At 32.3% G+C, this 12,789-nt stretch overlaps 1 protein-coding gene across 1 annotated transcript in view; it reads left to right on the forward strand.

Annotated features, from left to right (window-relative positions):
• The window catches only part of MICU1 (mitochondrial calcium uptake 1), a 234,430-nt gene that overhangs the window by 84,350 nt on the left and 137,291 nt on the right, over nucleotides 1-12,789 (forward strand). Inside the window, exon 5 of the mRNA XM_051982176.1 lies at nucleotides 90-133. Within this exon, the coding sequence (XP_051838136.1) occupies nucleotides 90-133 (44 nt within the window). The remainder of the gene's footprint in view (nucleotides 1-89; nucleotides 134-12,789) is intronic.

Here is a 12,789-nt window from a genome sequence, read left to right on the forward strand (position 1 = left end):
TGAAAACAAAGATGAGAGAACTATGCAATTTTATGTGTTTAAATTGAGATGTAAATTCAGTGACTAATGTTGTTACTTCTCTTTTTCAGATTTGGGCCTGGATCAGTACATAGTGAAACGCTTTGATGGAAAGGTAAGAGAATTGCAATACAGAGGTAAATATATATATTAAATACATTAAATTAAAATAAAAATATATAACATGTCAATGTGTGTGTATGTGAATATATATAAAGTTTCCTGGTTGAATTTCCATTAGAACCATGTGGGGAAACTATACTTCAGTTCTTTAATGTATCTCATCACATATTTATATATCATATTAGAAAAACCATTTACATTGTTCCTTTAATGTGCTTTTTAAAAAAAATTTCATATTAGTACTTTCTTATTATGACAAAAATGAAAACTCATTATTTCTATATGGATATATCTCTATACACACACACTTATATAAACCTCTTGTGTCAACTGCCATGTTTATTAGTGATTGGTTTAGTATTTATTTGCATCTGTGTATGAGTGTAAAAATACTAAAAAGGATACCAAACCCAGTATAATGACTTTTTTTGTCCTCCAAAACACCTCTTCCTGATGATTTTTTCTGATATCATACTACCTTTTTGATAACATAAAGCAAGCTTGAAAATTATAGAGGTAACATTGTAAATAATTGTAGTTTGTGGTTGTAGGATTGGTCAATTTTATTATTTGTTTATTTGAACATTTGTTTTTAATAGTTACTAACTTTAGAATTTTAACAACAATTTTTTAAAACAATTTTTAACTTGTAGAATGATTATGAGGATCCAAACTGCACCTATTTGCATATGACTGCATTGTTTGCATATATGCCTCCAGATACTTGAATAAAACATTTATTAATCCATTTTTACATATTGAATAGTGAAACTTTATTCTTATTGCCTCCTGATTTTTTTCCTTAGTGAAGCTCTGAATTGGCCTAGGCTTTAGTTATTAAATGGTTTCTTTTATAAACCAATTAAGAAAAGCCTCCAAAAAAAGGAAAAGGAAAAGACAGTTTTGAAAGAAGGCAAAAGAAATCATCAAAAAAAACCCAAGACATTAATTATCCTACCCTGCAGAGAAAGAACCAAATCCATTAAAAATAAATGTTGCAGATTGGCTAAACATGACGGGAACAGAATCAGTAACCTCAATGGACAGAAAACTCAGAGTGGCTCTTAGGAGAACTTAACCAGAATGCACTAGCACTTAAGATTAATAATGAAAGGAGGGCTAGGAACAGAGCTTGTGTTTTAAGTAGGTTATGGTACATTATTTTGAGATACAAAATGAGAGAATATATGCAACCCAAAATGTCTTGCTCCCAATGTGTTCTCCAATCTAGCTTTAGAGGGTCATTCTTTTTGATCAAACATTAGGTTTAGACTTCCTGTTTTAAAATTAAAATATGTTTGAAAAGAGTATTAAATTAAGGAATATAAATATATTAGAATATTTTAGCATATTTACCGATATACTATTTTTAGTATATTTTTATTTAGTATAATTTATTTTTAATAACTTTAGTATATTTATTAACCAACCAACATTAAGCACCTAGTATGTGCCAGCCACTGGAGATATAAGTACAAAAATGATATGATCCTGAACCTAAAAGATATTATATAATAGCTCATTTCTCAAGGAGAGTTCTGGACATCCAGAAAAAGAAATTCTGAAATATGGAAAGTGTATAGAAAGTGCAAGCAGATGGTAGCAAAGACTCCTAGCCTGAGACAGTGAAAGAAGAATCATAGAGCTCTGAAAAATAAACCTGGACCAGGTAGCAGCTTGGCAGGGAACTGGGCTCCTTTCTTACTCACTCAGGTTCTGTTTTGTCTGGATGGAGTTGCCGAATCTATTTATCTGTATTGAGAATTTTTGCATCCAAACATTCTTCATGAATTTCCTATTAGAAGGAGATCTTGTTTGGTTTAGTGTTTACTAGACAAAACATTTATAAAAAAGGTTTCATTTGTTTGGTTTTTTTTTTAATTCTCTACTTTTTTGTGTCATCATGAAAAGCCAGGTGTTGCATAATAAAATCAAGGTAATAAATCTCACTTCAGTCATGCAAGAAGACTGATAGTAGTTGTGACTGGTATCAAATTTGTGTGGCTGTATATAGAGCACAATCTGAAGAAGAAAAATTTGTCTTAGCTCAACTATTTCTCTAGTATGATTGTAACTTTTTTGACTGTCTTTTTTTCTGTTATCACTTTCCATTATACTTCATCATTTATTGCCAGGATGTGCAGTTTGACTAAAGTTTTACATTGAAAGCTAATATTCTAAGGGAGTGTACTTTTAAATTATCTTGATTTTTTTTCTTTGAACTTTTGTCTTTTTTCTCTTTTCATTTGATAAGATTAAAATAATTGGCAGCTACCTAAAGGAAATATGCTTCTTTTATCAACTTCCATCATGTTTGTGCCCAACACTATTTGACAAAACTCATTTGAATAATAATACTTGAAAAGGGTTAGCTTATAAGCTATAGTTTTGCCATTCGGCCCTTTTGTTGTTACAATCAGCAAAATGGTCTTGGGAAAAGGTTATCTATTATCTCAGGTATTGTTCATTTGTATTTTAGTCACATAAAACTCTAGATATTTTAGGTGGGGAAAGGGAGGGGATACTGTCTTTCATGTGGTTACTTGAGCTGTTTTTTTCTATTAAATTTATTTAAGCAAAAAGTCCTCTTGAGAGAGGAAAGAAGCATCCCTCTTCTAATTAAATTTTAGAATCAGATTTGAGATATTTTGTTTTGATTTGGGAAAAGACTACTTCTAAATAATAATACTACTTTATAATTTTAATTTTATTTATACCCCAGGGATGATAATTCATTCCATTTAAGTTGTGTTGTAATGTATTTTTAAAATAATGGATAGAAGGAATTACTTTCATTACTGTGATTATAATACATTTATCAACTATCCCGCTGCCATAGATATTATGAGTGTAAGTTAAACTACAGCAGTCTGACATCCTTCAGGTTTGAACAGTACCGCCCATGACAAGTGGCCAGTAGAGAATCCATATGGGTCAGAATCATGTTGTGTTTAAGGTTTACAGAGTGTTTTCCTCTCAACAATTCTGTGAGAAAGGTATTTCAAGGATTGTGATTCCTATTTTACAAAGGGAAGTGACTTCTCCAGGATTGCAGATGCTGGGGGGGGTTGAGGATCAGAATCCATGTCAGGCTTTTTTTTTTTTTTTTTTTTTTAACTACACTGTGTAGGGACTATGCAAAGTGAATAAAAGCATTAGAAATTCCCAACTTAGAAAGTAGGGGAGTAGTTTTCCACCTTCTGTTGGTAAGGACATATGGGATCATTACTGAATATGACCTTTATTATTTTTAGTTTTCAGATGTTTTTTCTCATTGAATAATTCAACTACAATTTCACTTGAAAAAGAATTGCTTGGAAATGGTGGTTCTCAGTTTCTTTTGTGTGTTTTGATGTAAACTTATCTGGTTATAGCATGTTTCCTAGTTTCCTTTGTTTTTGTTTTTCTCCTCTTGCTTCTCTTACTTTCTACTTATTCATTTTTACATTTCATAAATTAAAGTGAGAAATATGTTCTCTTTTCCTTCTGCTCACAATTGACAAGACCTCTTAAATTAAAGTCTTTTTCTTATTACCACATTTTTTCAAACTGTCAAACATAGTAAAAACTTAACAGGCTTTCAATAAATCTATTAGGAAAGAAATACTGACTTCTTTTGTTGTGGTATATTTATTTCTTTTAAGAATAATACTTATAGTAAAAAAAAAAAATAAACATGTTCCTTAAGCTAGAACGTATTCCTTTTTTTAAAGCTAGAATTAATTCAGCCATTACCTTTACTTCTATTTAACTTTTTTAAAGAATAGAGGTATTTTCAACTTTCTTACTTTTCCTTCCCCTAAGATGTCTTTGAAAAGACATTGTCTCTGGGAATAGGTTTTTCATTATTTAAATCTCAGACTAAAAGTCAGAAGACTTGAATACTAGTTCCAATAGTGCCATAAATTGATTTGTGACCCTGGGCATCACTCTCTGGCCTGTAGGGGTAAGTAAATGATGTTTTAAGAGTTTGGGACTGTAGATATCATTTCCTGGTATCTTAATTATATTTTTATACTTGAGTCACAGAGTACTGAGAATTAGTTGTAGTTTATTTTGTTCTTTCCACACTCTGTATTATTCCCAGTAGTGTTCCTGAAAAGAGAATAATTTCATCTCAAATAAAATGGACAACTTTTATATTCAAGTTAAAGTCAACATTGAGATTGAACATGATATTAATTACAATATTTATATATAGCCCAGTGGATACTCAAAGAAGGAAATAGGGAAAATAACCTGTGCTTTAAAGCACATTTTAATAGAAATATGTCTGTAATTGTATATGTTGACATAAATTTCATAGTAACTCATGCTACTTGTATTTGATAAAAGCCCAAATTCCCATACCTATCAGTATAGAAAATCAAGTTACTAAATGAAGGGCAAAAATATCATTTCTCTTCAGAGAGAAACAGGAGCTCTCGCTAATTTTTGAGAAGCCTAGTTATTTGTTCCTTGTCACAAAGTAATTTTATGGTGTAATGTCAGAGAGATTGTTTGATTTGCAAGAGGTCTCAAAGGATCAGGAGAGTTGGCTCCTCCTCTTCTCCATGTGGCAAGGCGGTACAGCCAGGAGATATGTTAGCTACTGAGTCAGAATGATAATGAGTTGCTATCCAGCTTGATTTTGATGTATTTCTAATCTTGTTGGTTTTGCCTTAAATTAAAAGTACAGATGGGTTTTGTATTCTTTAATCACTTAGTCCTATTAAAACCAAGATTAGAATGTGGTGCTCTATGTAGAACCGCAATGTGCTTAAACACCTCACTTAGCTTCCATATACTCCATGTAATATTATTTGAGATCTTGAAAGGAACTTTGGGGATCTAAATCTATAAAACAGTTTAAATGCCTGCTCAATATTATGGTTTCACCAGAATGGAAACTCCTTCTTCCCCAAGATTGTTGTAACCCACCTTTGACTTTGTAGTCTCAGAGAAGTGAAATGTGATTTGCTCACAACCACATTGCTAGTACTTTTTGTGTTTGTTATAAGCCCAAATTTTCCTGACTCCCAGTCCTGTCCACTCTATGCTGCTTCTTTAGTCCATGTAAATCTTTGCTACATTTTCCATTGACATAACTGAACATTCCATCTTCATTCTTATTCATGAGACCACATAAGTTACTGTCTTTAGATTTTTCTCTTCTTGTGTTTTTTCCTTTATATATGGCCTCAATATTTATTTTTTTTGCTCATGATCCATGTTTTCATTTGTCATGTTAAATCCCAGTTTTAAATTAAACTTACGTACTATCATTTGTATTTTCTTGTCCTCATACAGTAGCAAAATCCTTGCTTTTTAAAAAAACTTATCATTGTATTAAAGGAGAAAAAAAAGCTGTTTCAAACTTACCATAAGTTTCCAGATGTATTCAATAATCACACAACTGTTTTCGTTAGGAATGAAATTTCCCATGTTTTTTGTTTGTACAACTATATTTATAGTTAAAACATTCATAAGTGTACATGAAAAACTACTCTCACTAGCTGAAAAATATTTGACCTCATCTGACTCTCAATATGATGTTTTGCCCCCAAGCTACTGGCCCACATAATTTACTAGTAGGAAATTATTTTTTCATATGGGTCTCATTTTTTAAACTACTTAAAAAATGTAATTCTCTTGTTCATATGATTCAAGATTTCACTTTCTTTTAATTAGGTTTAATTATATTTAGCCTTGGTAAAAAATCAATTTTATCTCCTTTACTAGGATACAATTAGAAATATGAATTTATAAAAAAAAAGTCTGATAATTTCATTTTGAGAGAAGAAAATTATCAAATATCAGTGTTCAGTCTAGTTACTGAATTTAGAAACTGGAATGTGGATTGCTTTACAATGTTTCCTTTTATCCTCAAATCCAAGATAGATTGTAAGTACATTTGATATTTTCATGACAAGACTGACTTTTCTATAGAAATGAGTGCTTTTAAAGTAGAAAATCTCAAGTATGATCAAAATTTTTGGATTTTGTTTTTATTTAGTAAGGAAGAGAATAGGCAGTTTATGTCTTTCATATTACAAATGAAGTTAAGCTCAGTTGATTTTTTTCTTCCTTTTCAACAATCAATTTAACTATTTTATGTTAGCAGTTATTGGGAATACAACAATTAGATTTAATGATTACCCTCCCAATTATTTAGGATTTGTAAGAAAGATTTTTAACCCCTCCTTAAAAATACACAGAGAAAAATTTGGAACACAGGATTTTGCAAAGGTGAATACTGAAAACAATTTTGTATATGTTTTGAAAATAAAAAGCTGTTATTTAAAAAATGCACAGTGATCAGAGTGAACTGGTCACTGATTCTTTAGCTTCTCCATTCATTAGATTTTATTTTTAAAACCATGTTTTCTTTGGATACCCAGTAAAATTTTAGATATTTGATTTTTATTTAAACATTCTATTCTAGGTTCTCTAGGCAATACTGCTTTTTAAACAAATCTCATAATAAGTACCCCCTTTACATTGTAGAAAGTCCTTCTTCCTCAACTTTAGCTCTAAATTGAAACGTCTGGTCCCAGGGATTTTCCAAACATTTTCCTGAGGAAGTATTGACTAAAAATTTTTATTTCATTTGGAGGGAAATTAGGAATTTTCTTCTCCTTTTCTCTGGACCTTGCAGGTAAAATCAGAAATATTGTTGTGTGTTCTTTTCCTGTGCCAGATTCTTAAGTGTTGTAATGTATTGTAATCTGTATACTTTATACATGTGTATGTGTATATGGAGAGTTTGTTTCTTGATTTTTAATTTTTTGGTTTTGCTTTTTTATGTAATCAAACATTCCCAATTTTTTCCTTTCCTTTTTTATAACCTTTCTTCCCTCTGATCAGGATTTCTGGCAGGTACTGACTCATCAGCATGTTCTTTCCATTAGTCTGTGCTCCAGAGAACGTAGTTATGCTTTGGGCCTAAAAGGGAGAGTGCATGCTAATTTCCTTCCCCTGCTCCCTTCCAAATGGTTCAATTTATGTCAATTTTAATTGACATTTTATCTTGGATAGAGACAATTAGAACCTTAAGTGAGTCCTTGAGAATATAGTAGCCAACACAATTGAAAAGGGAACTTCAAAGGGATTTGGAAAGTCTCCTGCAATGAAAAATGTCTGTGCTTTATTGATCAGTATTCCTGAAGAAATAGGCATTTCCCTTAGGTGGCTCCTATTGGCAGTTGACAGTCTTTTAATTCTGGTTAGAGGATAGCTTAGGCAGTGAGAGACAAGTAATTTGAAATGGAGACTTGAACTGACTCCTATTAAAAAAATTTTTTTTAATCCATTAGATTGTGATCCTCTTGAGGACTGGGGCAGAGGTCCTTTTCATTTCCACATCCCTTTCGCCCAGTACAGTTGTAGATAAGTTGTAGATATTTAGCATATTTTGTTTATTTAAATCTTACTATGACCATGTCACAAAGAAAAAAATCTATGGGGCTTTTTTGTGTCCATTTAATAAAACAAGGGAAAAAAACTATACTTAGCTGCCTAGAACTGTAAAAATTGATCTAGAACTGGTAAAAAGGAAAAGCCAGTGAGCAGATGAAAAAATTTATGTAAAAAGAGTAGGGCAAATATCTTTACTGTTTAGAAGGCTATAGCTACAGAGAGACAGACAGATAGATATCAGGTGTTGTCTTTTGTTCATGTTTATTACCTTGTATATTGTGTCACCAAGTGCTGAGTTCAAGAAAATAGAAATCACATAGGGAAGCTGAATTTTAAAAGCCCTAATAATTACATATAATAATTTTATAGTTGCATGTAAAAAATTCCTAATCTGCCATATGGGCCATTAGTGTAATAGAATAAAAGTTGTACCCTATTTTGCTATGTGCCTTGAGATCAAAGCTCACCTCTGTGAGTAACATTGAATAGTCGAAGACAGATCTCTCAGATGTAACTTGATAAAATCAACTTTGATGAGTAAAATGAATTGATTAAACATCTCAGTAATGATCTATTTGTTGGCCCTAAAAATTGGAATTTACAAATAGAGATGGGAATTCAAATTTTGTGATAATAGCTTTATCACAGTTTTTTATACTAGAAATCCTTATTTTCAAGTCATTATGGTAATCCTTCATCTAAAGGAAAGCAAATCAAATGAGAAGCCGTGACTTCTAACTTAGGAAATATACTGCTTTTTATTAGTATAATTTTGAACAAGTACACAAACTTAGTTTGTAGTAGGCAGCTGTGTGCTTTCTATCTGAGACTATAATGTACTAGGCTTTGAATCTCCAAAATATCTTAAGCCTTTACCAAGAAATGGGCACTGTTTCTCTTGAAATGTAATTTTTCAAATAATGAGTCATTCAGTCAGAAATTCGTGTGTGACTGACTTATAAATTTAATTTTATAATTAATTACATTAAGTAATTACCTATTGTCCAAATGTACTAGCATGATGCCTTGTAGCAATATTTATACAGCAATAGCAGCAGGCAGGTAACCAGGCCCTGCTGACCTAGTAGTTTGTGTATACTAAGCTGATTAGGTACAGAAAATTTGCTTAAAATCTCTGGAAGATTATATTTTGCCCTGGTACTTGCAGCATAGTTTATTAAGAGGCTTTCTGGCTCTAGTAGGCTGTTGGGCAAGAAAGGGAATCCTGTGTTTAAGCACTGATTGAGCACTGAAATAGAAATATTAATTGGATGGATAAATATGCAAAATTTGCTCTCATTCTTCCTTTGGTAAAAAAGCTATCACTTTGAAGTGATATGTCAAAATCGCTCTCTTCCAGAAGAACATTAAATGCTTTTCATTAGTCTTCTTTGAAACACAAACTCAAAGTTAAATTACTCTTATGGATGCAATTAAGAGTACACCCAAGTAACTTGAAATAGATAGCAGTACTGAAATGTTTCTGTAGTTTTCTAGAGAACCTAGATATGCACTTGGTTTTTTAACCATAAAAATTGTTTTGCAAGCAACCAAAAACTGCTGCTTTTCTAATCTAGAGCTATAGGTAGCAGTGAAAACTTCTTTTTATTTAATTTTAATCAATAGGAATGAGAGAGCCAGTCTTTACCAGAGATACTACTACTTTGTTTTGAACTGTTATAGTCAATTAGGACATGTGTCCCTTTAATTAAAATTCATATCCTTATTGATCAAGGGCCCCAAATTAAGTATTACTGCATTCTCAAGGATCTATTGTGAATTGCTTAAGAGTCTTAAAACTTGAAAAAATGTTTTTAAAAGATTTTTCTTTGTAAAAGGAAGTGGGGGAAGAGTTTTCTTGTGTTGCCTTCAGTAAATATAAATCTCAGTAACATATCTGCATCTCTGGGACTGCCATAGGTCCTTACATGGAGCAGTTATTTTCTAGGCTGTCCCCAGATCAGGCTTTCCTTGCTTGCTTTTATTGTAGGGACTCCTCCTTTGCATGCCCAATCCCTACTGCCTGTGGAAAGTAGAGGATTGGTGGGGGGAATGGTTCTCTTCCATTTGTGGTACAGAATGCTGATCTTATGTTCCAGATGCAGCTTGTTACAAATGGTGATGGATATTTATTGTGTTGCTAGGAGGAATGTCCATCAATATGTTTCTAGTCTCTGGGTACCACCTCATGACTTTGGTCCCCACTTTTACATGATCTTTAAATTCCAGAAATAGCTTAATTGTAAGGATGATTCAAAGGGACGTTTCAAATTCCTGGTTTGTTTTTTTTTTACCAAGTATCAAAATCATTAGACAGCAGGATTATTTTAAATTTTATATTTCCAAAAGTGAGGTTAAGTGAGCTCTTTTGGTTTTGTTGTTATAGCTGTATAACTATAAACATGACCATGCATTTAAATGCTAATCTCTGCATGTTTAGTCTTTTCATCACAAATGTTAATTTACAGTGCAATATGACATGAATAAGTCTCAGGTTAATTTCCCTCACTATTTAAGCAAAAATATTTAGTTGAAATTTTTGTTCAGCCAAATCAAACTTGATGAAAGTGACATAAAACTAGCATCTAGTTGATTAAATCATAGGAAATAGAGGCAGAAAGATACTTTGAAGATCATCTTGTTTCTCATCTTTTGACAGAATGGGAAGTTGAGGCCTAAAGAGAGCAAAGGAGCTTTTTAAAAGTTGCACAGGTGGTGGTAGTAGAACCAGCATTCAGATCCAGACACCCTAGCCCCAAATCTTTATGTTTCTTTTTCTTCGCTGGGAGGTCTCTGTAATTCAGCTCACTGAATTTTAATGGTGTCATTTCTTCATTTTGCCAATTTTGTCTATGGCTGATGTGTTAGAGGTGAGTTGTACAAATGGATTTGTGGATGTCTGTTTCAGAGATTTAGTGAGAACAGTTCTTGCTGATGTATATTTATTTCTCTCTAGTTTGATGTACTTTTTGGTTCCAGATTCAATTCATTAAAAAAAAAAAAACTGTACCAACTGCAGATTACCCATTGATATACTTCTGAGGGGCCTATGATGACTGCCAAAAAGCATTTACAAGCCTATTCTGTAATTGAGACCTATATAAAAATGCTTATACAGCGTTACACACTGTTATCCATTAAGAGTTATATGGAACCACAGCATTGGCTCAAATCTTGCCCTTCAACCACAAGGGAAATTTGCTTGATACAATTATAGGGAAAAAACCAGAGAGTTTAGAATTAGAAGACAGGGAGAGGGAATCATTGGAGGAACAAGTAGCAAACATTTCTCATTAGCTCACGTTTGTGTTGTCTCTTTAGCTCACAGAAGATTCAGTCTCGTCTAATAAAGAGATTGTCAAGTTACATTTGGGATTATACATTAATGTGAGTAGTGAGATACATTTTTAAGACATACAAAGATTGCAGAGTATTTTAAGTTCTTATAGAAGACTATTGTATTAAACTCTTCATTTGAGGAAAGAGGATTCCTGAAGAAATAATGGATATGCTTCAGTATGAATTAAACAAGAATCTGAATAAAGATTTTTAGTTGTTTTTAGAATTATGTTTCTCTAAATGGGAATAGGGGAAATTATTATATGAAATTGTTTTTCAAAATTGGACACACAAGGTTGATCCAACCTTATGAACTCTTACAATTGAGAAGACTATATCAAGATGCTATAGCTCCTATGAATTTAAGCCATGGAATTCTAGCAAAGCATTTTTAGCATTTAACCGGCCAGGATTTGAGAGATGAAACAAAATAAAACAAAACAAAAACCCAATAATTACCAAATTTCACTTTGGACCTTAGATGGGCATTGATGAAAATATGTATGTGGGAGATATGTATGTATGTGTGTAACACACACACACACATACATGTGTGTGCATAGACAATAGATACACATGTGTGTATGTATTTATTGCCCCAAAGAGCAGTTAAGGAAGTTTACAAGGAAAACATAAAAAATAAATCTTCTTATGGATATGACAATACCTCAAGGCAATATTATAAGGTAGAAACAGATCATAATTATAAAGTGAAGTATGGTTTTTTGAGGTCAGTGTTATTGTCAATAAAGGAATTTGTGTATATCTGTATATTTTTCATGTTATTAAAGCTATTGCTTTGAATGTTCTCAGGTATTTGATGTGTAATCATTTATGAAAAAAACCCATGAATACTTAATCCTAACTTTTTGAATATCTGTAAAGCCAAAAGGTTGTTAGAATTAGAACTAGAAAGAAAATTGCTTTCAGCCAGAGTAAAGTTTATGGTAGGATGAGCATTCCTCTGCTACAGTTTATGACATAAGTCTTCATTCAATCCAAACTGACAAAACTGAAATGAGAGAAATGAGGTATCTCAAAGCTCTATTAATTAAGAATATGCCACAATTAAACTTTTTTTTCCCTGAGTTTTCCTCTGACTTTGACACCATGTTTCAGTTTCTGGAGAGAGCAATCCATTTTCTATGTTAAAAGTGGCAAATTGGTGCAGTACGTTGAGTACTGGTTCTAGGTCAGAAAGACCTACATTCAAATATGACCTCACACATCTACTAGTTGTGTGACCCTGGGCAAGTCACTTAAAATTTCAGTTTGCTCATCTGTAAAATGGACCAAAAAAACCAGTATCTGACCCACAGAGTTGTCATGAGCTAAGTAGCACAGTGGATAGAGCACCAGTCTTGAAGTCAGGAGGCCCTGAGTTCAAATTTGGTCTCAAAACCCAATAGTTACCAAACTTCACTTTTAGCATTTGACCAGCTAGGATTTGAGAAATGAAACAAAATAAAACAAAACAAAAACCCAATAGTTACCAAATTTCACTTTGGACCTTAGATGGGCATTGATGAAAATATGTGGGGGGGGGGGGATATGTATGTATGTGTGAAACACACACACACATACATGTGTGTGCATAGACAATAGACACACATGTGTGTATGTATTTATTGCCCAAAAGAGCAGTTAAGGAAGTTTACAAGGAAAACAAAAAAAATAAATCTTCTTCTTATGGATCTGACAATACCTCATGGCAATATTGTAAGGTAGAAACAGATCATGATTATAAAGTGAAGTATGCTTCCTAGATGTGTGACCCTGGGCAAGTTACTTTAACCCCAATTGCCTCAGCAAAAAAAAAAAAATTCTCAATTCTATGGTTCTGGATTGTGAGAAAATCTTTTTATTTTAAAACTTGAAGAAGAGGAAGAATTAAGAAGTTCAATCCTTGCT

Source organism: Antechinus flavipes, chromosome 2, assembly GCF_016432865.1.
Source record: "Antechinus flavipes isolate AdamAnt ecotype Samford, QLD, Australia chromosome 2, AdamAnt_v2, whole genome shotgun sequence".
NCBI classification, from domain to species: domain Eukaryota; kingdom Metazoa; phylum Chordata; class Mammalia; order Dasyuromorphia; family Dasyuridae; genus Antechinus; species Antechinus flavipes.